Raw genomic sequence first — 27,130 nt, 5'->3', positions numbered from 1 at the left:
AGGCAGCTTTTATTCTAATGAGAGGCATCTCCTTTGACAGAAAGACATATAAAGCACCAAATGTGTGCTCCTTGTTGAAATCTCTTTTAATGTTCTCCTATCTACAAAACGACAAAATGCTATGATTTTCTAAACTCAGCCAATCTCTTAGTAGCCCAAGGAACCCAAAACTCAGCTGCATTTATTTTCCCATCTTAAAAAGCATGCTATTAAAAACACTCTAATGTAAATGCGAGGACATTACCATATCTGACCACAGACAGTCATTTTCCTAAGACTTGTGTGTTGAGATACAAATGATTACTCAGTAATGAAACAGCAGCCATAGTGATGAATCTATTTCCTTCATTCTAATTACATACACTCTGAAAGGGTGTAAGCTATTTTCCCTGAATAGCTAATTATTGTCGCGAGAGCACTTTCTGCATTACAAATAACATAATTCCAACAGCAATAACCGAGCTGAAGTAAATGTGACAGTGAAGAAAACATTTCCCATTGGAAAAAACATTTGTTCCAGATTTGTTGACCTTTGAAATACTGGAAAATTTCACTTTGCCTCCCTGAAAGTTCAGTTTTCAAGGTTCTTGTCCTCTCCTTATTTAGTTATCCTTTACAATGATCATTTCAATCCCTTTCAGATTTTTCAAAACACACTGCCTCTGATTTTCTATCCAAAGTTAGTTACCCATTACCTTTAAATCACCTTAATAAATGCTTTAATATGACTTATTAAAGGGCTTTAAAAAGATAAAGTCAAATGTGGTGAGACTGTAACAGGTGCTGGACTGAACAGAAGTTCTTCATATAACCTTAACGTAGTAATAAAAATTAGTAAAATAAAAATGATCATTGTAAAAAGTACATTGCTGTGTTATAGGATATTGCCTAGAAGTAAAGGAAATGCTTACTGAGAGCTCAAAGGCTTCCCAAAGTCAAGTGGTATAAAAGAGTCCAGAGTCTAGCGCTCATGTTTGAAGCCCTCTACTTAGAGACATGCTGCACAAGACTGGGCAAGATTGTAGGACTACTTCTTTACAAATGCTGCCAAAAATGTAGGATGCTGCAGCAAGAGACTTGCCGAGGGCCATATAAAAGACTCTAGCAGAACAGTCTAGAGAAACTGAAGATTTTTCATCCCCGCATGGTTCACTGTTCAATACTAAGACAAGATATAATCAATTTTGTTCGCAAAGATATGATCTCTCTTTCAGCTCATATGATCCAGCCCAGGTGCTAGAGAGTTGCAGCAACACAGATGAAAATGGAGAGAAGCAGCAAAGTCCTTGTGGCTTGTAGAACCTCTAGCTCCTCCTATGTCCTGCTGCCGGGAAGATAAATGTAGTTCACCCCCATGTATCTAAAAGAGAGGCCAACAAACCCTATCACAGTCAAAGAGAACTGTCACACTCAGTTCTTGGGAACCTTTCCATGTTTTAAGTTCTGTTTCTTTTGTTTCTCAGCTTTGTGTTTGGAAGAAACCCACTGACTCTGGATTAAAGCATGGCAGTCACAGACTCAATCTTCTTGTATCCTAAAGGGCTAGCTTATATTAAGATAAGCTTACCAAATTTCTTGAGAAAAATACCCACAAACTCATCCTGCAGAAAAGAGGAAGGGAGCGAGCAAGATGCCTTTTTTACTTGTTCAAGATCGCATTGCCATGGAAAAGTAGAGCCATGTAAAGTAACACTGTACTGTATTCATTATCTATACAGTACCATAATATGTTTTAACTAGGAAGTTATAGTATGATTAGAATAGTAACTGGCTTCAAAAATTTACATTTCAACTAATAGATTGAAGAGGATGGTTTACATTTACTGGAAGTGAATATATATGAAAATACCTAATTTGAGTACTTAACATTACAAAGAGAATTGATAGAACTAATCCAAACTCTTCAGATACAATTAAAGAACATGAAAGTGAGAGGACATAACATTTGTAAAGTATGAATGAAGTTAGAGTCTCACGCACAAAAATTAAAAAAAGGATATGAGAGACACAATAAAAAAAAATGAAAATACTGGGGAAATGAGTTAAGTGCTCCCTTTTTCCTCCAATTAATGATGGATCCATACGGGTAATCTTAAATAACTATCCATGATAAAGAAAAGAGAGAGCAGTTTGTTGAGAGACTATAGTCTTTTCATAACATTGAAATGTTGCATTATGTTTTTAGTATGGCAGTTAGATTGACATAAAACTTGAACTGAGATAGATGAGACTTTCATTTAGTTTTCTCTTTTATGATCTGATCCACCTTTACTTAACTGAAAAGCAGTAAAAATAAAGAAAAACAGAACAAAGTAATTGTTTTACAATCCATTTGATGAGGAAACAAGTATGTCCTTGGATAGATAGTAGCTTTCTGGGAATTAATGAATACTTGAGATTCAGTCTGGTAATGATGCAGCACAGCAATATGGCAAGAAAAAAGAAATACTAAATACAATGTGGAAACCGAAGACTTAACGCAAAAACAATGGATATGTTAAGGGAATGGCAGTTGCAGATCTATGTACCTATGCACCTATGTAACTTTCACCAGTTAAATTTAAGAGTGTATTTTAAAGCTTCTTTACTTAAAAGAGTGGAAGTCTGTCAGCAAAAACATACTTTGGTGTGCTTCAGGCTCAGTGTTTCCATCTTGTTGCATCAGTGCAAGTATTTGTGCAGACCAGAGCTAAGTGCCATGCTTATGATTTACTGTCCAAATTCAGTTTCTAGGCCTTTGTTCGTCATAGGCTATGAAACAACCTGATATCTCCAAAACAAGCTTTAGCACTGAAGGATGCACCAGGACCTCACCATCAGGGCCACTGCAGAACTGTCAAGCCTGGCCACTGTGCTTTACACTGTTCTCTGTACAATGCAGACCCGAGTGAAGGTCTCCGTCTTCGTTGCTAAAGCATATCCAGGCTGAAATGGAGTATTCACAAGATTGACAAAAATACAAGTATGTATACAGCTGACAACTTTTCTTACCTGGAGGAAAGGAACAATGTGGCTAAAGCTTGTCTCCATGAAGAATGGGGCTGGCACACTGAGACATTTAGATATAAGAATACCAGACACCTTTAAGCCCACATAAAAAGCACATTTCTTTCACTTTGCTTTCTTTCATGGGTACTAACAATGTCTCTTAGTTAATGTATGTGAGTTTTCAAAAACTCACATGTGCTCATTTCTACCTCTGGGGAAAGGATAGGAGAACAAACACTGCTTGTCAGCTTTTAGATATAGTGCTTAATGCATGATAGTAAGGTATTTCAATTCAACAATAAATACAGTCTGAAAACAGAGAGAGAGCCAACAGAGAGAAGGTTAAGATGTAAAACTCATGGAAGAAAATAATATGCAGAGTTATTAGAGGCTGAGGAGCAGGAGGGCAGGGAGGAAAGAAAAAGAGTGAAGGAAGGGATTAAGACAAGCACTTATAAATAGCTTCCCTGTCCTGCTCTGACTTTATGCTTTCTTCATTCATTAGCTTTTCTTATAATTGATGCAAGAAGCATTTGACTTCTGGAATAGGAGCAATAAAGAGAAGTGCCCTTGAACCATATTAAGTTACAGAAATCACCTAGGTTTGTCTTCTGCTTTTCAGTATCAATTACAAGCAGGTATATAGGTTTTTTAACGTCTCTCTTATTAAACAGGACTTATTCCTTTCCTAATGCGTAGCCCACCTTCCATAAGAAAAGGCCAGATGGCTCTTAACAGTGAGCAATTCCATCTTATTCTTGAATGTGTCTTCCGAGAGCAAGGCAGATTACTAGACTAGCATTAGGGGCAAACAAACCCTTGCTTGGTAAAAGAACTCACAGCGATCATACAACCCCTTTTCCATGGTACTTACAAGGAGACAAGCCTTGATATTTAAGGAGACAGCAACTATTCCCCCACAGAGCTGCTGGCAGAATTCTGACAGAACCAGTCAAATTTCTGCCCAAACCCTTGCATCTGCACAGCCATGCAACAGCACACCCCGAGGATGAGACCTGCTCATCTATGGAACTGAGGTTTTGGCAGATCAGAATCTTGTGCTATGAGGGCATGTGAGGTGATTTCTGGCTTTAGCCAGTGTAGACTTCAAAACATTCTATTATTATCAATAGAGGAATGGCAGCAAATGGACTTAAGATTTATTGCACATTACTAATTCACTTACAAATGACTGTGTAGAAAGATATTCAATGTTTTTTAGGAAAAGACCAGTATCTCACCATTTGGAAAGATCTATGGCATTACACTGCACCCCTGAAGACTGGACAGATGAAATCTACAGTGAGGAATAGTTACTGAAATATGGAAGAAGAAAAAGCAAATTCTACCTATTCATGAAGCAACTTGTTTGGTGGAACTTGTGGTTCTTTGGATGTTTAGGCCAGCCAAATAACAGTGATCCTGAAATACCTATATTCCAAGTGCTTGTTCTCACCGTATCACGATAAAAATATGCTAGGTAAAGGTTTTCCAGGATGACCTTAATAGAACAGTCTCTTATCTGATGATCTCACAGTTTAAGACAAAAAAAAGATTTTTTACCCAGACTTCAATAAGCTTACACTGTACTTTCAGGTTGCACAAGAAGAGGATCTAGTTGTATTAGACAATGTGGCAGATTTCAACCCATTCTGCTCAACTTGATTCAGATTTACCAACCTCTTCAGTCCAAGCCTTTCCAGAAAGTAGCAGGAGAACTGAAGGGAAACACCTCAGTAGCATAACTTTTAAGTATAATTTTTTTTTCTTTCATGAGATGCTGGAGATGTATGGAAACAATTTCTTGGAGGCAAAAGAATGAAGCATGGTACTTTTGGAAAATCATTCTTTCTGACAGCAAAATGTCTCACACCGCCCACTGGCAATTTTAGCACATATGTGCTTCAGACTACAGAAGTCAGTTCTTTGTTTTGATTAATGTCAGCAAAACCGAGTGGCCACGAACTTTTCCTCAAATAACTGAACTTATCACATCAGAGTGGTATTCATCTGGACTTTTTCTGGTCTTTGGCTTTTTTGCAGAGGACCAGACAGGTCAAAAAACCCCAAGGAACACCAGGGAGAAGCTGCAGCATTGATGCCCCCAGCCATGCAGCCTGGGCAGGTTTTTGCTCTGGGGGCTGTGTGGGTTCCACCTCTGCTCACTACCAGCCTCCTCACCCACCACTGGAGTCTCCCCAAGCAATTCCCCAGGCATCCCCAGCACCACCAGCTGCTAAGGACCCAAACATATCCAGGCAATCTGTTCTGTTGTCAGAAATTATGATTCATTTAAAGAGCACAGAGGTGAAAGGCAATTAGTATTAGTGGTGACATTAGAGTAAAATTCTTCTGGCGAGGGAACACTAGGAATAAGAGACAATTTCGTCTGATGTTTTTCAGCTACCGAGACTATTTCTAGAAAAAAAAAAAGTTATTCACTCCAAGCATTTTTGACACTTGTTATTTAAAGGGAATTATCATGGCTTGGCATTAGTTCTGAAGTATAATTCACAATGTTTATTACAATAAATCTGTACATTTCTTTTTGGAAAAAAGAACTTACATAGAAAGGGCAGGCAGATGGAGGTCTGCATAACGTTTTGTTATACTAGGCCTCCTCCAAAAGTAATGCTTCCTATTTTATTATGTTGGCCCACAACAGTTGTTGGTGATATGGCAGCAGGGATTGAACCTTCCCACCAATATTCCATTATGTTTTGTTGCCATGTGACAGATGGTGGCAGAGGGGCAGTCTGACAAAATGGTGTCTGACATGGAAGTATGGATGGAGCACTGAACTTCTCCATTTGGAAAAAATGGCACCCACTGACATTCATCGATGCTTCCTGAATGTTTATGGAGACCAAACAGTGGATGTGAGCCCAGTGAGGTGGTGGATGGTGAGTTTCAGCAGTAGCAAAAGCAACAGTGGATCACCTCCACTGGTGCAAATTTTTATGAGTGTGGCATGAAGGCTCTTGTACATCCCTGGTGAAAATGCACAGCTAATGGTGGTGATGGTGCTGAAAAACAGTATTTTTTAGCTGAGAATTTGCTCTATCAAATAGTGCTGTGCTCTTTGCATCTGTTGTAGTTTCCACAGAAGTAAATAGGAGACATTACTTTTGGAGACACCTCCATATGTCTAGTATTATTTACATTTGGTAACTGAAACCCTTAACCTTTAAATCTGCTCTTTCTCTTATAAAACACTGTGAGATTAAAGGGACTGCACTAATCAAGCACCAACATTAAAAAAGTACCCCGTGTGCAGCATCACATGAAGGCCAAGCAAAAGATGAAGGAATTGCTCTAAGTTCTCAAAAACAGACCTCAAGTATATTTTTCTCTGGTTAACACAATTTATAAAATTTCAAAATAATGTCTCTTTTTCTATCTCTTTAACTACTTCACAAGAGAATAATGTATTAGTTAAAAATTAAAACAAAAAGACCTATTTTGTTTGATCTCTTCAGAGCCTGTAGGATTCATACTCAGATTATCTCTAATGCACTGTGAAAATAAACATTTGTTCTATTTTTTTAAAGCTTCTTTATTATATGGCTGGGATAGACTTTAAGTGACCTTAGTATAGATGTATAAAGAAGCAGAAAATGAAAGAATACTCACTGAGGAAATTTTCAAAGGTATCCATTTGAGGTGCAATTATCATGTGGAAATGTAACATTCACACATTTTTGTAAACATCATGAGGCATTTACATACACCCTTCTGTGCTTAAACACCCGTGCCTCTTTTTAAAAGGAATTTAATTTACAAGTTACTTTTAAAAATAATAACAGATACACAATAAGGTGCATCTTTTTATGACAAACAAAATGTCTTGTTGATTCAGGATGATTTCTTTCACTTTGCTGTAATTCTTTTAAATGTGAAATTGAAAAATCTAAGCTACTAAATCAAAACATATAGTTATATATTCATAAAGTCCCAGTGGATATATTGATATTTTGGTTTCTAAGTTGCTTGGCTCAGTAGAAAATCTATATCAACTTTCTAAGCTCTCCAGAGATGAAAGAGAATATTGCTTAGAGAAGTGTTGTTAGTTCATTAGAGTTTTGTGACTGAGGGCTGCAAGCTGAATATGTGGCATATTTTAGCCTTGAAAAGATTGCCCCCATATTAATAGAATTTCCTAAACATCCTTTAAGGAATATTACTTCTATCACTATTATCTTATCTCTTTATCGAAGTCAAAGCCCATGAGTGTTTAAAATGAGGCCAATTTTGCTACATTAAGAATAATGATTATCTGCTATATTGAGGATAAGACTATGCTGCCTTATATTAGCTACTTGAGAAAGAATAATAGAATTAACAAGGCTTCCTCTTCTCAGCATCTAATTACGCCACTATAATATAATTTGATTTAAAATTCCCATTTTTTAATCTTGTGAGCCAGAGGCTGGCTGAGTGATTGGAATTTGTAAGAAAAAAATTTAGTATGATACATGTGCCATAAAGGATATACACCAAAGCAAAAAGGACCTCCGTAACAGACTCAACCAAAAAACTTGCTCTTTACTGTCCTCTTACCTAGTAAACATGAGCTGGATTTCATTGTGTAGCAGAGTTTAACATTCAGAACATTGAAGACCAGCAAGGAAAAGATGTAGAACACCAAATCACTAAGTGTTCATTTCTGTTTTGGTTTGAGTATGATTACAGTATAAGAATAAATAAAATGAAAAACAAAGATCTTGAACCCCTTCCTGCCCTCCCCCAGATGTTTTGGGTTGGAATAGCAAAAGTTACAAAGCAAGAACTCATTTTCTTTCCCATGTGAATGAGTATCAAAACATAATGGAAAACTCCCCAGAATATGTCCATCCTTGGAATACTCATTTTATCAGAATGCCAGAGGGATAATGGAGCATGGAGGTGAATAAGCTGGCAAACCCACCACAGATTTTCTTGTGTTTTTTTTTCTAAAGGTTGAAATGTAATTCAATGGAAAATGAAAAAGCCAAGAGTAATCTGAAAGACTGACATTTTGAAGACATGGTATTTTAGAACCTGAAAGCGTAAAACATGTTTTCGGTCCCCCACTGATTTTCAGAGGCACAAAACACTTTCATCTTGCTCTTGAAGTTAAGGGACCTGAGCTGCTCTGAAATTTAGAATAGAGGATTTTGTTCTGGGCAATCATAAGTCAAAACATACGAGAAATGAACACTTAAAATGCAGATTCAGAAGAAGTTCTTAGCAGGGCTGGATTTGAAACCCATCAATTTTAAGCCCAATTCAGAAACATGTCTGTAAAACTGTTCTCTCATTTAAAAACAAGGATTTAAAAGCAAATGTATACCATGGAGATAGTTACAGAAAGCTTTTCAGAGAGGTCAGTTTTTGGTCATGCCAGTCTTGAAACTGCTACTTTGAACAGCAGGGATTATCAAACATCTCAAAGTATCTGATGTAAAGCTGCAGCTCAGCTTTCACAGGCTTTTAACCTTCATAATTGTGAAGAACAGCTTGGAAATGTGACAGTCAGACTGTGATTCAGTGACCTCAACAGAGGTCTCTAGTGTCATTTTGAACACCCTACAGGACCCCATCTGGGCCCCCTACAGAAAGGCACAACGCTGTTGCTGCTCCAGCGTTACATCTGTGAGACTCATGCAAATGCCCTGTATGCAGCCCAGGGCATCTAAATAATAATAGATGTCTATATTTAGGCAACTGAATGGAGTCCTCTGTGTGAAAGAATGGAAGCAATAGGATCCAGAACAGATTTCTCAGATACATAATTATTTTTAAATTATTATAATTATGGGATGCTCACCAGTGATTTCAAGTTGCTTCAGCTAGCAATACTGGAGTATGTAAAATAATTTTTTTCAGATGTCTGCACTTAATTAGGCACTGGAAGTATTCAGCAGTCTTCCCTCTGATGAGCACTCACAGAGAGGATAGTATTTTGGTGCAATTCTTCCACTAGCAGGCTGCTTGGGAAACTGCAGTGTTTTGTAAAAAATTTGGACTGACTGCTTCAAAACCTTAACAATATGTTTAGTCTGCATAAATGAGGGAAAACATATTTTGTTTTGTTCAGCGTGCTCTGAACTTTCACAGTTACATAATTATCTGCTCAGATGGTCCCACAGTCTTATTTTGACTGAAAGAGAAATTGGAAATGTTGATAAAATAAACCCAGGCTGGAAGCTTGGCAGCTCTGCCATTTGTTAGAGAGAAAGAGACCCAGGTTCATGACTTTTTTTAGTGTAGGTTATTTATCACTGCAAACATCTCACTGACACAGTGAGAGTTAGCTACTATAAGGATATTAGAAACGGCTGGATTAAGCTTGTCTGGCCTCCTGTTGAAGACAGATACTATGAGAGGGCTGAACTGCATCCTGTGGATTTTTCTGACACACTAGCATTTCATGTTGCCCAGAATCTGAATAAAAGTAAGTGATCTGATTTTTGAAATGAAACATTACTTGGTCTTGTTTCAAAATTTTAAACCATCAGAAAGCCTTGCTTTCCTGTCCTGAGTACCTAATTTGTAAAATGATCATGTTAATCATTTCCTTCACAAAGCACTTAGGTTTTACTAATACTACAAGCTGTTTAAGAGACAGGTATGATGAAACAAAAGAGACAGGTGTGATCTGAATTAAAATAAAATAAGAGAAAATTGAACCAAAACATTGAGATTCATTCCTGTCAAAATATTTTGACAAGCTTAGTCCATGCCCATGAAATGAATTTCAACAATTGCTCTATGGGAAACTTTCTGCTGGGAATTCTCTGAAAATTGTTACCACTCACTTGTTCTGAGCAAGCCCATACATTAACATGCGCTTGTATAGGAAATGAAAGCTTTTTGCTTTAAGACCGGGTTACAGCAGAGGTGTCTAGTTTCATATTAACCAAAACAAATGTGGCCTGGAACTGCAACTGCCCTGGATCTCTGGTCATTTATACCCTGTCATGGAGTGCAATTTGTCTCTGAAACTGTCTGTTAAAGCATTATTCTATGTCCCTTGTCCTCACATACAAATGCCATCACGGTGTCCAAGGCAGCTGAGGCTCACATCATCATTCTTAATGTGTTCCCCAACATGTCTCTTCCTGCTTCTTATAATTTCACTGATGGTCTCTTGACAAACACCTTATTTAAAGAAAATCCAAACTGCTGACTACAAAAGCAACAGTACATAGCCGAGCTTTAGACAAACCTAGAAAGGAATGAAGCACATATTTTTATGTGTACAACTGCTCAATATCAATGGCTGCAGGAAACACAGTTTGATAAAAATTCTTAATATCTGTGACTGTTCAAAACATGCGTTGCTTTTTGCTCCTCACATTGAAAGTTTCACAGTGAAACCTCTTTCTTTACTTCAGATTCCGCCGATTTCATACTTTCTTCTTTATCACAGAGATTGAATAAATCTATCAGGGGCCCATGGGCACCCTTAGCCTTGCCTGTCCCCGCCCACCCACAGCATTCCCCTCCCCTGACCAGAGCCCAGGACCCCATGTCAGCCCTTGGGGTCCTCAGCCCCTGGCCCAGCAAGGCCAAGAAAGGGCTGGCCTCCAGGTCCCCACAGTCCTACCCTGCCTTGCCATGGACCCTACCCAGACAGGCTTGCCTGTAGGCCCTGGCCTAGCCTTGAAGACTAAAATGGAGGAACTTATAATAAGAAGATCACTGTGTTGAGAGTTCTTTATGCTTCTCAAGATCTCTGCTGCTTTCCCAGTAGCTCGGACAGAACAGAACAGCAGGGCTTTTTCTTGAAGACAGCCAGTGCTAAAAGGATTGCACTTTGGGTGAACTGGGAAGCCCAAGAAATGTTTCTCTGTTACAGCATTCAAACTGGCCTCCCTGGCTTTTTAAAAGCAAATTATCCTGCTGGTGAAGAGGTGGTGTTTCTGGATTAATAGCAGGAGACACTCTTCTTCTTACACAGGCCTGCATTTAAGGGGTAAAGGCTTTAAACTCCTTCAGTAATTTCAAGAAGTTTTTCTGTCAGTGGGATGTACAGAGGGAATTCATCAGGCCACACTTTTGTAGGACACTGTCCTCTCCTCAGACCAGGATAAAGTTAACTTTAAAAATACAAGCTGCTTTCATAATGCATAATGCTCTTGATTAAACATGAGCTGCTCAGAGTTTTTGGAGCCCGGGGCAGTCACCAAGCACCAGCTGATAAATGTTGCTTAAATGAAAAGACATTTTTGTTATGCTCCTGGCTATTAAATAATGATGTGGACAAATATCTGCCAGACACTGCAGATTCTCAAATAGCTTTTTTTTTTTTCCAAATGGCAAGATAACAATAGGTCAAATCACTAATTTTTGGCCCAGAATCATATCCCACAAGGATAATGCTCATTTCATCTTGTCCATGACCCTGAAAAATTTTCTCTTTGATTTTGAAAAAGTACCAGAAACAGAAATCCATGAGCTGAAGTGCAAAATACGAGGTAGATCTATATATCTTGATATAAAACATGACTGATGAGACATTTTGTTTTATAATAATGCCTCAGGGCCTCTGAAGGAGCCAAGTCCTGTGGTGCTAGGTGCAATGAGCATGTCATAGTGTCATTGTAGTGCTCGAAAATTTTGCAGTCAGGAAAAGACTTTGAAGCACAATGCTCAATATAATTGCTTTTCCACATTTTGAAGTAAGGCCTATGAAATGCCTCAGGTAAGGTGAAAAGGGAATAACTTTCCTCACTTTGGTGGAGGCTCTACTATTATAATTATATTATAAATGCCGTGTCACAACACAGAATGTTCTGTAGGCAAGCTCTCTCATATAACCAGTTGCTGAAACTGGGAAAACACTTCTGGATGAGTAAGTTAAATTCTTCAGCAGTTTTAACTTCCACTATTAATCATAATGTTAATGATAACGAAGTTCATGCTAATAGCAGCATCCTATAATTTAGGGATCTAAATATAGCAATTTTCCTGAGGCTCTGACAGTGTGAGGTGTTAGTCTTTCCTGACTGGTGTACTGAATGGGACTTTCTGCTGGGAGCAGTATGAATCATGGATATAATGTATGTAAATTCCTTAGTGTAAAATCTTTCCATGGTTTACAGTCTTGCTGCTTAGACTCACAGTTCACATTTGATATGGGTATAACAAAGTCATGCAATGTGTTTTATGGTGCCATACCAGAAAGAGTAGTTACATGTTACAAGGGAAAGGTAGAAGTTACTTGTTCCCCTTTGTAGTACAATGTTAATGAGAATGAAAAACAAATGCAATTTCCAAAGCACTACTATTCAGGTTTCCTGAATAATAAGCAATAAACATCTTTTAATCAGAAAAGTATAGCAAGGAGATCTTCTTGATACATTTTATGTGATTAGACAGTAGTGACCAGCAGGCCTTTTCATGAGAAATAACTTAAAATAATAATCTAAATGAAAAAAGTTGCTACACTCATTTGCTTAAAGATTCCATTCTCAAGAAACTGTCTCACTTCACAAAGAAGACATATTTAGAGAAGACATACATACTGTTTCTACTCTGCTGTTCACTGTTCCTAATAGTGGGTAGGATGGGTCTTCTCACCCTGTGGTCCCGGGGGCAGATGTACATGCCATCAAGGCACACTCCTAACGCCCTCAGAAGCTGCTCAGAGGCACCTCACACATCCTCAGTGTGTAGGATCCTGCTGAAAACAAAACTGTGGCCACCAGCTCTTGAACTGCATGGCCTCTTTCTCCTTTATTCCAAGTAGAGGAGATTTTCTCCAACCTGCTATATCTTTTTTTTTTTTGTCCAATAATCTGACCTATCTCCACAGAGTATTTATGGCAGCAATAACAACAGACACTAGCAGCTTTGCATGGACACTCTCTGCATAACAAATGAAGTCTGGGACTCCTGCTGGCAGGCTGTTGCATCACACCCAAGGGCAGTTTGTTTACAGACGTCTAAAGCTAGCTGAGATACCAAATCACAGGCCCCATATCGTGGTCAACTAGTGGTATTTTGGTACTCCCTAATAAAGCATTAGGGCAGAATACAGAGGAGCACACGTTGCTCTGATGAACATATGGATAAAATCTATGAAACAGTCCCTTATTTACTGAGGAAGGATGGACAATGAATCCAAAGAATATGTTTATTACTGTATGTGTATACAAGACTGCATCCCAGTATCCCAGCTGCTCTCCAGAACTCCCAAGGTCTGTAGAGGATTGCCATACACACAGCAGTGCAATCCTAACTACAGGATCTGTACATTATTTTGTTGCATAGGTAGATTAATATTTTCTTTATGTTTAATATATACTATATGTGAAATTACATGAAATATTTTTATCTCATACAACCAGTTTGCCAGTACAGGCTGGGAAAAAAATCAGTATCAAGAACAATGCTATTTTTGCTGCTGTTACTTTTTCCCTATTTACCTACTTTCCATATTTACCTTAATCTATTAATTTTCTTTATTTTAACTCACTCGGTGCATGAAATAATATAAAAATGTATCTACTTTATTTCTTATCCATTTGATATAGTTCTCTGTATAACATAATTTCAGTTATTCATATTTTAACTTTCCTGGTTAACTGTGTACACTGCACAAATATACCTGTTCCTTTAGTTCTCTGAGAGTAAGATAAACTTGGCAATGAAGTTCAAAAGCACTTTTACTTCTGAAAAGGGATGGACCAAGTGAAAAGTTGTAACGTTATTGTACTGTGGTCAGAAACAAACTCGAAAGCTGCATTTTTGAAAATGATCTGACAAAAAGAATTATGAACTACCAAAAATCCTAATCTAGAATGGAATTTTGAATTATGAGCCAATTTCTAGAAATTTTTATTTCTCTTAACTACAAATAAATTATTTCCCTTTCTTTTGAAAAGGTCTTTTTAGAGATAGAAAGTATGAGTGGCATTGTTTTATTTTTTTTTTTCTTTCCTACACATTTACCAGAATTTACAGCGAACAGTTTAGGTGGAACTGTATTAGCATGTAAAACCTGTTTTATCGTAATCACTACACTCCTAATAAAATAAAATGCTTCTGTCTGAGTGTACACATACGTATATATATGTATTCTGAGTGATGTTAAGTTTGCAGGATGTAATAGTGTGCTACATCAATCATAACCTCAACACAAATACAAGAACTCAATTTGGTCTAAATTGTCTTCTCTAATAACACAACTAGTGGCAATTTGTCTGAGCCACGCCAACAATACGTGTTCTTTATGATTCAATAACAAACTCTTTTATTCTCTTCTTTTGCCAGTGATGGGCTGAAGTACTTGATAAATAGAATAGAAAGCAGTCTCTTTCTATTCTAGAAGTACTTCTGTGATGGGTTTTGACAGATATAGCTGTGGAATAAAGTCAAGATCTAGTGAAGAGTCTATAAATCCAGCAAGTTTCCAGCTTTGTATGAAAATCCGTCTGTTCATAGGCTAGCACACCTTCAGAAACGGGGAGGCTTTGTCTGTAAGCACAGAATGTGTGGGAAGAAAGTTCCTGAGAGAACGTGTTCTGGAGAAAATAAGGCAAGATGCAGGAGGTAGGAGGTTTGGGATAATGAAACATCTGACTACCTAATTCAGGAATGAATCTCGAAGTTCAAATAGTCAGCTTGAAGTCAGACTCCAACTGTAGCTTCGTGGATTGAACTTTACTGTATTCATTGCTCAGGTTTATGAGAATCCCTGTCACAGTCCTCTGAGCAGCTGTAGGATCTAAACGGATCAAAACAAGCCCAACTGTGTAAAACAAGAACTCTGTATTAAGAACACACACTTCTACTTTGAGACCTAAGGCATTTTTGAACATCACCCTCAACTTTTCCAATGCTACTTTTATCTTTTTTTTTTTTTAATAATAATTATTTAATTTACCTCAGATAGTAGCAATAATAGCAAAATGAGGTAGAGGAATGGTGATAATCTTGTGCATTTTGAACTGGTACTGAAGTCCTGCTATACCAGCCTATGCAACAGTAACAACAGTAAACAGTAAACAACTCTTGCTGCAAAATATCTATGGATCTATGCCATCTCTATTAATGCAATCACTTGTTTTGAGCAAACAAGTTCTTATTTCTTGCATTGAAACAAATAACTATTATAAGATAGGGGAGATTTAGGTTGGATATTAGGAGGAAGTTGTTCACTCAGATGGTGGTGCCGCACTGGAACAGGTTGCCCAAGGAGGTTGTGGATGCCCCATCCCTGGAGACATTCAAGGCAAGGCTGGATGTGGCTCTGGGCAGGCTGGTCTAGTGGCTGGCAACCCTGCCCATGGCAGGGGGGTTGAAACTAGATGATCTTTGAGGTTCTTTCCAACCCAGGCCATTCTATGATTCTATGATTCTGTGATTACAATGTGTTTTCTTATGTAACTGATTTTTCAATATGCTTCTATAACACAGCCATCTGACTGCTCTGTGGGCACCATCAGTCAGTGCTGGTAAGAAGCAATGATCAATCTCTTCTATTTCAAGTCACATGGCTGATTCAAAAATGGTCCTGACAGTCTTAGGTCCAACAAAGAATCAGAAAATTACAGGTTTCCTTCAGTTTGCCTCAAAAAGACCCGCAGAAGCAAAAAAAAGTTCAGTCCACAAAGTTGCTATGAAAACTACATCACCATAGACTATCTATTTAAAACAGCAAAGACCTGTTTTATCCTGGAGAGAGGAATTCTTTCTAGCATTGCTCTCTGAAACCATTCTGGGGAAGCATCTTCAGCAGCAAAAGGATTTTGCTCCTTCTAAAATATCACAAGCAGTATGGGAATACAATTCATACATTCGTTAATACACCTGCTCAGAAAAGGGATAGTCTTCATTTTCTCAGAATTTTTTTTTTGGAGAAAGCACTTTGGTATCAATGCACGAGCCCTGTGTCCACTGAAATACACAGGAAGCCTGTTTGAATGGGTGTGAAAATGACTGTAAAGACACCTTACACCTACAGAGTCTCCTCGATTGCCCTCTTCTCTAGAAGTGAGCTAACAAATCACAGCCCTGTACAGCAAAAGGCAAGCTTGGGAAGACAGTGTCTTTTGGCAGAGTTGCAATGCACTGGGAATGTGTCCCAGCATTCACAGCTGTTGGAAGGAGGTTTTAGGCTTCAATCAGAAACTTAACATCTGCTTCCTCCAAAGATCAAAAGCCAAATCCCTCAGCCCTGCCTCCCCTCTGGTTCTCACAACGTTGACTTTTTTTTTTTTTTTTTTTAAGGCAGACAAAATGGCAGTTCTATCTAATGAGCTTTGGAAAGAAGCAATGCTGCCTATCGAGCAGAGCAAATTCAGGGAGCAGTAGTTCTGCTATCCATTAAGCCCAGGGAGTCTTCTACCCAGCAAATGATTTGTGACTTGAATATCATTGCTATTAGATTCCTAGCAATAAAAAGGACCCTCCTCCACCTCCAATTCCACAGTGTTAAATCACATTTTTGTCTTATGACAGTTTATCCTGAGGTGTTACAGTTCTGAAAATCATTAATGTATTACGTGATGAAGCAGTGGAGCTACTGTTGCTGTGACAGTCTACAGATGCATGGCACAACGTTTGTGGGGAGATATGATCTCTTTTACTAGATCAATCAGAACAGTGTGAAAAAAAAGGATAAGCTATTAAGTGCAAAAATCCTTTCTTTCCTGATGGCTTTATATGACCTTCTTTTCAGCATCTAGGAGCTTCTATAATTGAAAAGTATTTGACTAAGGATGGTCACCATTTCTTATCCTGTCCTGTGGTCATGTGATAGTTATTTCTTCAGTTCATTTAGCAATACGTTATGTCATAATGACAATGATAAGAGCAATCTTTTAATGAAACATTAAAACCAAATGGAATTTTCTAATTTATCCTGGTATTTCCAAAACCTAGTCCAGTTTTCCAATGCTCTGACTACTTTCAAAGGATTTTTTTTCAATGTTTCATTAATTTCTTATCTCATACTGTGGCTTATGATTGAAGGATTGTGAAGAGAATAAAATAATAGAGGCAGGAAGATTACCTTTCTTGGAACAGGGATCAATTTTTCATTTGGATCAGCTGTTACAAAGAATGATATCATGTTTATCTCACTTAGCAACATAATACAAATAATAAACATTGTTCCACTGAGTGCAAAAATTTTGTAGGCAAAGAGCTTTTAATGACCAAGTTCACTCAGTACAATCTTAGAAATGTTCCAGTAAATGGTGTTTACATCATGAAAAGTGCACATTAAGTACAGTACATTTTACCATTCTGTACTCGCTACACTTACTGGAGCACCATTACAGAAGAAATTTGAAGAGACTCAAATCCTTTTGCAATTACTTCGCGTGAAAGAGAAGATTTATATCAACAGCCAATGAAAAGGGATATTTTGCAACAAAATAAAGAATCAGAAAGGGGCCCAGAATTTCTTAAATATTTTGCCCTGCTCTTGAATATAATAGGCTATGGTGTAATTCTAGGTTAAATCTAGAAGTGTAGCTATATAAAATCTTCCATTTTCTTTGGCCTTTGACTTGCTACCATAGATCTGTTCATGAACACATTGAATTTTTTCCACTAGTGAGAAAAGAACATGTATACTAACATACAAATTTTGTTAAGATCAAGAGAAAAATGAATAAAAGTCAAATTTTGAGTCTCCTCCCTACGCCAGCAGCATTTAGCTAATAATAGTTCAGTCAGTTACACACATGCTGTGACCCCCTGACCATTTAAAGGTGGTGTCCAAATCTGCTTCTGCTTCCTTTGGAAATCAGGAACATTTTATTATATCTTCAAGTTCATATCTTCCATCTTGAAAACACTATGTGCATCCTGAATGCACTGTTGTTTCTACAACTTTGTTTCCAGAAATTATCTGCAGACAAATTCATTTAAATGCAAACATCTAGTAATTGCAGCAGTGATAGGGTCAACGTTCTAATTATGCCTTTGACTGTTGTATAGTGACTCTCTAATTGTTTCATTAAATATAGCAGTATCACTTGAAACATTTAAGAGAATTAAACCATTTTGTTTTCATTTCTACTTCTTAGTTTAACAATTCATTGTGTAAAATTAAAAAAAATTGAACATTTTCATTTTAAATAGAAAACGTTCTAAAAGGTTAAAAGCACTTAATTTGGGTTCTTTTGCTTTTGTTTAATTTATATTTTTCCATGGAAAAATATTCTACCTGAAATTTCCTAATCAGCTCCTGTGGTAGACATAGTACATAAAATCTACATGGCAATTTGTATTCTTTTTCTCAGGAAATATTGCATGGCATGACTACTTTACAGTTCCTAGTATGCTGAAGTAAAGCAGATCAAACATTTATTCGTAATCCCATTTTCCTCAGTAAATTACCTGAAAACTTACAAATTTCTTTGTCTCGATTCATTATCACAACCTCCATCTTGCATTAAATGTTTAAAACTATTCCCAGTGTCTTGGCTTTTCTGATCCTGGTTTCTGAAGTTTGTTGTTCATCTATTTTCATGTAACCTTGTTATCCAGGGATCACAGGTAGCCTTTGCTGTGAGTTTTCTCTGTTTCCTTGCTAAATGTGTTTATCCTTAGACAATACTTCACCAGTGCTCACTGCCACTTTGTCAGAAATTTGAAAATGCCCATTCAAGCACTAAAAAGAAATCCAGGGAGTGTAACATTTTGAATGAACGCTTCTCAAGTAGATTAAGATGAGCACTATGGTGCCTACACTGGCTACATAAAAAAAAGTGAGAATTAACTCTTTATTGATCACAAATGTGTTGATTAAATAAATGTGTGCTAGCTTTCCTTGGCCACAGCTGATTGCTTACTCATCAACTCTTTGGACTCAGTCGGCCACCGCAGTAATTATTATCAGAGCTCATAAATCCCACTGACTTTGTACTGCCATTTATTGTGGACTTTGCAATGATAAGCAACATACACAGTGGTTTTACCCCTCAATTGAGTTGTTTCTATTTCACTGCAGACAGTCTGAGCCATAAAAGTAATTTTGCACCCAAAATGTCCGTATCAACTAACTTGTGTGGAGAGCCACAGCTGCAGTGTGGATGTCATCTCTGTGCCTCTGGCTGACTGGGAAATTGCCATATTCCCGTAACAGCGGACTGAAATGTTGATCTATTTTATACTGGATGCTATAAAGTCCACTAGGTTGAGAAATAATAACTTTGTATTGATTTGCTATTCCTTTTAAAAGGCTATACCAGGAGTATCAGTGTTATACCACCCTTAAGTTAATGGCATACTAATTTTCATAGCCTTCTTCTGTCCCCATCGTAAAGAACAAGACCACAGAAAGAGCAAGACCATTTGTTCTACTCTGGAAGGGTCTGTAGTCAATATTTTGACTGAGGCTGTGGAGAATAGCACAAATGAGATTATACAAACAGCAAGGATGTCACTTGTTAAAAAGGTGATTTTGTATAACCAGACACAGAGGGCCAATCCTGTTAGGAAGAAAAAAGAATTAGCAAAAATTGTCTGGGGTGAATGCTTGGCAGCATTTATAAATTAGCTGATGCTTAAAAATATTACTTATTTTGCTCTATTTATCAGCTTGTGAAGCCTCCCATTTTAATTTATAATAACATTCTTCCTCAGTCATAACCCTTCTGCCTCTTTTCATTAGATTAAAATTCAGTATTGTATACCCTGTTTTTCCACAGAGGAGCAGAAATTTATTTTCCTGCTCAACATCTGACAATAATATATTATAAAATATATATATATATATATATATAATAACACCCCAGCTATCTTGGTGGGTCATCCAAGGATTTGCTCATGAATAGCATACCACATCTTGATTTCTCTTTCTGACAGAGTAGAATATTGAAATCAATTTCAAAGACAAAAATGCCATCCATTTTGATTCATCAAGTGGAATAAAGACCTCTCGCTGAGAAAGCCATTTGAGCATGGGTTAACTGTGACCTGTGCTCCTCTACAGTCCTTGGAACATCTGGCCATATGGGCTGTAAGCAGATTAATCCAGTGCTTTGCACTCTCCTCCTTTAAACGGCTTAAAGGTTGCTGTTTAAATAGCATGGCATGCAAACTTTTTTTTAAAAAAAGATCAGCAAATATCTAAAATAACTGAGAACAGATGAATAACCCCTCTCCATAAGAAATTTTCAGAGGCCCTGAAGAAGCAGTCTTTGAAAATCACTTGATTTTGTTGTGTTTTTCTATTTTAACTTGCTATATCTAAATTTAATCTTTCCCAAAGTTGTCAAAGGCTATCTAGCTTACATGATTGAACCAGACATACAATTTCCACTATTCCCGCTTCAGACAATTGTAACAGACAGTTTTAAAGTCTGGCTAGCCAGGGAGCTGTGGTTAAGAGGAACCCGTAGTAATACCAGCTTGTCTGGATGAAGGCTTTCTGCCTAGAAGAAGCATCCCTCCTAGGGTGCTGATAGCAATGTACTTGTAATTTCAGCTGTAGCTCCAAAAAGCTGCAAAGTGTGCCCTTGTGGCACTGACCACCCAGCTGGTTCGTGCTGCTGCCCAGAGCTATGTGAGCAACTCACTTGACATGTCCTCTGTGGAGCAGGGGGTTGGGCTCTGGCCACCATCCTCACACTTGCTGATGCTTCTGGCTGCAGAGCAGTCACAATGGGAACATTCTGATGTGCTACAGGTCATCTGAAGGACACCAACATAGAGATTTTTCAAACTACATTTTTCCCAACAGCACTAGAAATGCTGCAGGTGTAGTTTTATTCAGCTTTCTAAAAAATTTTTATGTTTTTCTCCTTTTTCTGCAGAAAATGGCAAGCTTTTCACAGACAAAATTTTTGTTAGGAAAAGAAAAAACATTCTATTTCATTCCAATCTAAGATTTTCTACAGAAATAGTTATTTTAAATATGAATCAGTGTTAGGGGAAGTTCTAACAAACATGAAGCCAGTACTAGAAAACTTTAACCCCCATCCCTATTTTTGAGATTTTATTTGGTAAAAGCGAAAACTAAAGCCCCCAGCACCAAACCTTAGACTTTTTTGTCATTGACTTTCAGGATGTGCATTGCCTCCAAATTCATGCTTTGCCATACTGATTCCTTCCAAGCACTTTTTCTCTCAGCTGTTACACTCCACAGTCACTGCATGAGCTATTTAGCCTTGGATGCCTATGCTTTATGTATGTGGTAGAATGAATGACCAGAAGCAGTGTGTTTTTGAAGAAGCTGTCTTCTTCACAGGGGCTAGTGATAATTTCTACTCTGAAGATAAGCTGAAATCTTACTATCTTCATTTTGCATATCTGCTGATTTTAATGTTGCCCATCAAGATTACTTCAGGGACTAGATCCTCTCCGTCACCAACCATGGTGTGCTCAGAAGTCTCTCATAACTTTTAAGAGAGGCCACCTCATATAATGGTAGCTACCGCGAAGAAACTCTGCTGCTACACTTTGAAACAGTACTGTAAAACAGCTTGTAAAGATACAAATCTTATTAACATGCAGCGCAGCACATTGCCTATTACTCTGTATTCCTAGTTAATGGAGAAATTATTAGCAGACAGGACTACATTAAGAAAAGGAATGATATTTTGATTTAGTTGTTGACCTGGGTCCATTAAAGAAGACTCTGTCACTGAGCTGACAATCCCTGCTCCTCATCCTGTTGTCCATCTTCTGGGAGGGGACCTGAATGAGAGCTGAGTACCAAAGTGTCCATGTAAAGCAGATTACAGGAGCTACCACAGCTAAGTCACAGTTCAGGGACTGCAGCTCACTTCTAGCTTAAGTTGTCTGCATTGTGTACCCCAAATTGCCAGCTTGAAGCAGAAAACTGGTAGCAATTCACAAACTTTTGGCCTGATCTTGCCACTGGCAACACACCACCAGTGAAGTCAGGTCAAATGAGTGTGTGATGTACAATCATTGTTGATAATTAACAGTGGGCTCTGTGAAACACTGGAGTGGAAAGCAATTATCTCCTTTGAACAAAAAACGTGCAGCACTGACATATGAATTCTCTCTTCCATTATAATTTTATTATAATTACTCCAAAAGCATGGTCAAAAATCATTTTTTGTCCTTCAGAAGTTTCTGAATTTACATTTTCTCCATCCCATCTGGATTGAAAATAAGACCTCTCTAGTGAAAATCCAAACCTCAGGATAACATAAGAGGTTAGGATTCTCCTCTATAGTGGAAGATCATCCCGGCTGAATCTCCTTCAGATACCAGTTTCTGCCAGACATTTCCATTTTAGCAGGTCAGTTGGGATTCTTGACTACTAGATTACAGACTCACTATCTCTTTCTGTGCCCTAGTAACTACTTAATTATTTAAACATGGACTAGCTCCAGCAGATGCTATTGCAAGAAACATACTTCAAAACAGAGCTGTCTGGGCATTCCTCTGGGACACTAGAAACCAAGGGTCAAGTCCCTGTACCACAGAATTTTAAAATCTTAATACAAAGAATTACATTTATGCTAGGAGAACAACAATATCACTGGGTCAGGATATATTCAGGAACAGTAGTTCAAATACTTACTCTGGGCTATATCCTGTCCTAGCATGGAATTAACTCTGTCTTCTGTTACTGCAAAAACAATTCATCCATGGAATTCCAGCAGAAGTGGGCTCTTACATTCTTATGACTGCATCCTTAGAAGAAACAGATCTTCTCAACTAATTACTGCAAAAGTATAACTGGCAGTGTTGCAGACAGTCTGATAACTATGGAGGTATTTAAAACGCCTGTTTTGTGGATGTAGAGGAGTTTTCTTGAAATGATTTGATAATAAAGAAAGGGTGCAGGGCTCTGTGCAGCATTCAGGGGCTGCTGTCCACCAGTGCAGACACTGCCTGCCCTGGCACAGCTGGGCTGCATCATGCCTGGGGGTCCTGAAGTCTGTACAGGGGACAGAAAGCACAGGATTGTCCTGTATGAAAAGCAGTAATTCACAACCGCTGCACTCGATGTGGTATGAACAGTTCTCTGACTTCTGCTAAGATAATGTCTTTCTTCATAGTGATATCCTGCAATAATTTATAGAAACACTGTAAATTACATATTTGCACTCTATGCCTATTTTATGTCTGTGACCACTGATGTCTCTTACAAACCAGACAAATAAAACTTAACACACCTTTCAGATCTACCCCCAGCAGCCTGCCTCTTGTCTCAAAAGCAAAGAAAAACAACGTGGGTGACAGCCAAGTGCAGCCAACTCAGGCACTCTCAAATCATATTTACCTTCCATCACTGCCTTTTATTTTCAGACTCATCTATAATAAATTCTTTTCAGTAGATTCAGTTACTGTATCTTTGTGTGCAGCAACATAATCCACACGGTTTAAAAACACAGTTCACCTTCAAATGCCCATTCCTTACCATTAATATAATTAGGATGAAACTTTGCCTGTGAGATCTACGGATGGAGTTCCCAGTAGTAAGGGAGAGAAGGCTAAAAGTGAGAGACCTTTAAGGAAAAAAGAAACATACCACAATATCTATTTAGTGAACAAGGCTGAGTTTAGTGGGGCTCTCAATGCCCACTGTCACAGTTACACGTGAAGAACTAAATGTGATGCTCGCTGGACACCTTCCTCATGCCAGGTGCTCCCAGACAGTGCAGGAGTGAGGCCAGCTCTTACAGCCCACCCTGCAGTGGCTTCTGTCACTGCTGCTGGCACCAGTGATGGTCAGGAAAGCACTTGGTGTGCTTCTTACGGCTCTCAAAACTGACTCACTGTCAGGTGTCAGGATGTGTCAAGAAAACAGAAAAAGATATTGACAAGAGGCAGATTTTTGACAAGAGGCAGATTACAGAGTCTTTCATACCCTCCCCCAGTGACTTATCTTCTGCAGGATTATATTTGTAGCTGTGGATTTCTCTTACTTCTTCCCAAAGCGAATCTCTGAAGCAAGACTTTAGTTCTAAGACATATGGAAATCAAATGAATCAAGATTCATATAAGCTGCTGTCCTCTGGATAACCTGTCATGTGTGGAAACTTAATCCCAGATTTTGGAGTACATCCAGTCTATAGAAACACGTGGACAGTGAGGAGTATATTGGGAGGCAGGCTGAGCCATGAGAGGCAGCAGGTGTTGCAGCTGCTCACCAATACCCTCAGGGAGGACCCAGCAGAGCATCTCCCCCAAATGTGCAGGTTGCATCCCACTCAGGTGCTGCTTCTCTGGTTCTGCTTGTAATGAAGAATACACCGCGAGGTTAGGAGTGGCCACAGCCTATTGAACTGGCTTAAATTAGCACTGAAGTTCAACCTTCAGGTCTCATCTCTTGACACTGAGGGTTAGAGATGGCAGAATAATACTAAAGCCCATGCGCTGGTTTTTATTTCTATCAGAAGTGCTCTATTTTATATTGAGGGAAAAAGAGCAAGCTTCATTTAATTCCCTTCCATTTCAAGAAAAGAATCCAGTGTGAAAAGTGAGCATCATTTGAAAAGTATTCAGTGGCAATATCTTATAGTAAAGTTTTGACGACATCTTTTCTTGGCATAATGTTTGTATTTTATAAAGAGGTGGTTACCCCTGTTCTATTAGTGCATGTGTGTCTGTATCCCATCCTGCTTGTTGCAGATGGAGGGGATGGTGCTGCCTCACTCTTTTTCAACCATTTATTCTGCCAGAATGAACAAAAATGCTGCAGTCAGCATCACAGGAACATGCCCGAGATTAGCCAAAGAAATCCTCTGTAAAATGGTGGTACATGAGTCCTCTGAATCTATGCTGTGCTATGTGCTGGCTTGGAAGCAGTGTAGAATCAGCACTCCCCTCCTGAGAGGTGCAGCAGCACCAGCCAAGCTCTGCCCACCAGCTGAGACCTCCAGCACCGCGAGTGAGGTCCCTCTTGGCCCGCAGGCCAGCAGGCACAGAGAGGGTAGGCAGGTGGCAAATGCAATGAATCCAAGGCACTGAGGGATGCACTGGCCCAAGGCCCAGAAAAGCAGCAGTAGGCAAGGCCTGGTGGTCTTGTTTCCAGGAGGAGCCAGAAAGAGGTGGGCTGTGGGAAGCATGGGGAATGCAGGCTCAGTAACAAGGGGAGTGCATGGCTATTGCTGACAGACAGTGAACAGACAATGCTAGTTGTGTGGTCACCGCCCCTCATCCTACTCCTACAGGTTCCTAAACGAGGCCATACTGCAGCTAGCATTCAAAAAATGCACTGGCGTGCGAACAAACACCCTGGCATTTTTTACCTCTTGATATCTAACAAAGGTTCTGGACTCCATTAAAACCTCATTGCTGGTCTCACAAATGATGCTCTCTTGCAGGTTTCCTCTAAAGTTCATTATAGAAATCCTGCACAAAACAGTATGCTTGAAATGGTCATTAGGTAGCACATTGATGAAGTTGAAAATGGCCGAGTTATATAAGCCTTAGTATAAGATTTTTCACATTTCATGGAAACACAAGTACAAAACAGCACATTTGTTATTCATGACATGAATCTCCATAAAACTCCAGTTTTGTAAAATGTAATGTCAGGAAAAATCTGATTAAATGGCACGGTCCTCCCTCAGGGAAAACCTACTTCAATTAGAAGAAATTGTGTTAAAGTCTGCATTTCCTGCTCCATTTCATCTTAGTTATCATTTCAATAACTTTCTTTATGGTAGGTTGAAAAAATGCAAAAATAAGTGAGTGGCAGGTGAACATTAAAAAATACATGCATTTATTACACTTACCCCTTTAGACTCACTGCTATTCAGTTTTCTAGTTTCAAAGCTTAAGTACTTTCTTTGGGCTTAGTTTTGTCAGCTTGACATTTTTAATAATCTAAATACATAGCTGTGTCAATCTCTAGCATAAATTGAGCTAACTGCTTTAACTGGGAATAATACACTTTGTCATGAAGAGACCTTGAACTGGGATAGCTGAGGCTATTTTGAAACTACATTTATAGTTTCTCAGATATTAAGTGAGGAATCTAGCTCTTGATTAATTACGATCATTGGCGTCTCTTTGCATTAATTGCATTAGTAGTCCTTTAACTTCGATTTAGGAAGACAGTTTATTTTAAGCAATTAGATGATTAATAAGAAGATAACTATTATAAACGATAATAGATATTTTGTCTTTTCCTGCCTCTGATTTGAGTTTGTCTATTACACAAATTTCAGTGATTATGTTCTTATTATTCAAGTGAATATGGTTGCTTCTGTTCTGTCAACATACAACTGACTTAAAAATGCTAGCTAAATTCATACCTTTGACCACTGATATGCATGTCAGAGGTACTGAAAATGAAGCATGATATGTAGCTCCTTAAAATACTGGTGTTCACTGCATATTTTCTATTGCATTTGCTGGACAGCAAGGGAATGTGTTGCAGTGCACGACGTGCATGACATCTGCTTCAGCTAACATATTAATGAGCTTGCACATCTGTTCTCATTCAATTAATTGGACTCACTGCAAAGCTGTGAAGGCTGATGCAAAGTTAGCTTTCATTGACCACTTCCTACATGCTGAAGGCAGCTAGGGATGGGCACTGGAGCAGCTCAGGGAAAACAGGTGAACGGTTTTCTGATGCAGGAGAGGACAGTATTCAGCCAGATGTCAGTACAGGAATGTCCATCAGTCTGCCCTTCCCAATTACATGGTCATTCGTGTTTTTTTGGTGATACCTTTGGACACCTTGTACACTTTCTGATGAATCAGCTGTAGGGGGACATGGCCAAGCATTACTTGTGTCTATGCAAGTAGGACCAGTTTTAGGCAGTACTGAGAACATTCACTCCAGGGCAGTTTCTTATTTTAGTAGAAAAATTTCTTGATTTGATGAGCTTTCAATAGGTATTCCTTTTTTTCCCCCCTACCTTTCTTAAAAGAGGGAAGGATCATCTGAAAATGGACATCTTTATAGAAGAGAAGCATTTTATTCAAACACCTCTTCTTCAAGAGCCAAAAAAACTACAAAAAAGACAGACAAAAGGGATTTACATAAAACATGCACTTTTTTGCATCAGCTGTTTGACAAATGGAAAAATTCAACAGGAAAGCAAAATAAATTTAACATTCCTCATGTTTGATTTTTCAGAAATTACCTTTCATCAAGTACAGACAGCGTGGTGTTTAGCAGGATATCACAATACAAAGTGTAAAATATTAATCCTTAATATTAATGCTTTCAATAAAGTTATTTGCTAATGCACGG

The 27,130-nt window shown here is 38.4% G+C and overlaps 1 protein-coding gene across 4 annotated transcripts in view; it reads right to left on the bottom strand.

Moving 5' to 3' along the window:
- Nucleotides 1–27,130, bottom strand: part of KCNB2 (potassium voltage-gated channel subfamily B member 2) — a 177,474-nt gene that overhangs the window by 39,336 nt on the left and 111,008 nt on the right. The window contains exons 1-2 of one of the 4 annotated variants that reach the window (XM_021388107.1): nt 20,514–20,567; nt 16,994–17,031 (exon numbers count right to left, since the gene is read on the bottom strand). The exons of 1 other annotated variant lie outside the window; for it this stretch is intronic. In XM_021388107.1, coding sequence (XP_021243782.1) covers nt 16,994–17,031; nt 20,514–20,520 — 45 coding nt within the window. In that variant the 5' untranslated portion in view covers nt 20,521–20,567. Of the gene's footprint in view, nt 1–16,993; nt 17,032–20,513; nt 20,584–27,130 lie in introns of those variants that run through there. 2 more of the 4 variants (XM_021388105.1, XM_021388106.1) reach the window with 2 other exon arrangements.

This window comes from Numida meleagris, chromosome 2, assembly GCF_002078875.1.
Source record: "Numida meleagris isolate 19003 breed g44 Domestic line chromosome 2, NumMel1.0, whole genome shotgun sequence".
Taxonomy (NCBI): Eukaryota; Metazoa; Chordata; class Aves; order Galliformes; family Numididae; genus Numida; species Numida meleagris.
Note: the sequence above shows the minus strand (reverse complement) of the source record. Positions and strands in the feature narration are given on the sequence as shown.